Genomic DNA, 1655 nt, shown 5'->3' on the forward strand with positions numbered 1-1655 from the left:
GGGACTCCTCAGAAGCACTAAGGATGTCTGACTGCAGCTTAGGTCTGCTCCCCACTGACAAGTGGACATCCCCCGAGGGCTGCTGGGCTGTCAGAAGGATGTCTGACTGCCATCTTAGGCCCAAGCCCCCGGGGAGCGGGCCTAAGCCAGCAGGTGGTCATCCCCTGAGGAGTCCCAGACTGCGAGAGGGCACATGCTGGGCTTAGAGACCCTCTGCGGCAAATGCACAAATTTTTGTGCACTGGGCCTCTAGTCATTAATAACATTTCTAAAAATCATTAACATCTTATTGAAGCATTCAGTATCCATGTTTAGACAATTTAATTTTTAGACAGTTACCCTACAACATGAACTTTTATTATTGTGCTATTATTTGAGTTAAACTTAGCCCAATGATTAAAATCAAGTAAGTTAGACACATACCTGTGATCCACTTGCGTCAAAATGTATATGCACAGATGTTTGGGCAATTGAAATACCTTGTTTGCTGGTATACTCCTAAAATTAAATTAATTCAGTGATATCATTTTCTTCTAGCTCTTTCTATTTTAATATATTTCCTACCTGTTTCAAAATTGCCAAATTATTTCAAGTCATTACTTTGTATATATAAATACATTTCTCAGAATACATTAATGACTCCACACTAACCAGTCTTCTTAGCCGGTCATTTTGGCAAGGGCTGCTCATAAACATATTCTCTGTTTTTCACCATAAATCTTTTACACTATATAGACTGACTGTGTTCCCACCCCAATTCATATTGAAACCCAAACCCCAATGTGATAGTGTTAGAAGGCAGGGCCTTTGGGAGGTGAAGAGCTAACCAAAATAGAGCCCTCATAAATGGGATAGTGCCCTAATAAAAGAGACCGAAGAGAGCTCCCTCACCTTTCCTACCCACCATGTGAGGACCCAGTGAAAAGATGGCCACTATGAACCAGGAAAAGTGCCCCCATGAGACACCATGTCTGCTGGTACCTTGGATCATGGACTTTCCAGCCTCCAAAACAGTGAGATATCAATGTTTGTTGTTTAAGCCACCTAGTCTATGGTATTTTTGTTATAGCAGCCTGAACTTGTCGACAGACTATTTGCCCCCAACATAACATGAATTGTCACCTTGGATTTCCAATTAGACAATATCTAACTCATAATGTGGTGGAAAGGGTCTTACCTACTTTTATCCATAAACTTCAAAGGCCATTCAAACCCCATCTCTACAGCCTTTCCTTCAAGTCTGACTTCTAAAGAGTATTCTCTTCCCTCAATGTCTATACTTCATTTTCCTTATGCCACTTATTTACATCTTCTGAGGTTTATTCTGTAATTCTTGCAAATTATATTTATTATCTTGAAAACAGGGCTTCATCTCATTTTATGTTTTAAATAGTTGGCAGGAATTCATTAAACGCTTTTAGTAGCTGCTGCTAATTTTGTCATCTGAAATTTTTCCTAATAGATATCTCAAAGGGTATGGCTAACAATCTAATGGCTATTCCAATACAAATTTAAAGAACTAAAAATCTGTCATTTAAAAAATTCTAGAAAAAATTAATGAAACTTATAATCCCAAGTAACCAAGTTTCCAAGAATCTGAAAATAATGGATTATAAATAGTTTAAACACTTACCCAATGTTTATTTGCACCAAAA

General features: G+C 38.2%; 1 protein-coding gene across 1 annotated transcript in view; it reads right to left on the minus strand.

Annotated features, from left to right (window-relative positions):
- SYCP2 (synaptonemal complex protein 2) overlaps positions 1-1655 on the minus strand; it is a 96068-nt gene that overhangs the window by 60441 nt on the left and 33972 nt on the right. The window contains 1 exon segment of the mRNA XM_006767251.1: positions 424-498. Within this exon segment, the coding sequence (XP_006767314.1) occupies positions 424-498 (75 nt within the window).

The sequence above is a fragment of the Myotis davidii genome, unplaced genomic scaffold (genome assembly GCF_000327345.1).
Source record: "Myotis davidii unplaced genomic scaffold, ASM32734v1 scaffold262, whole genome shotgun sequence".
NCBI classification, from domain to species: domain Eukaryota; kingdom Metazoa; phylum Chordata; class Mammalia; order Chiroptera; family Vespertilionidae; genus Myotis; species Myotis davidii.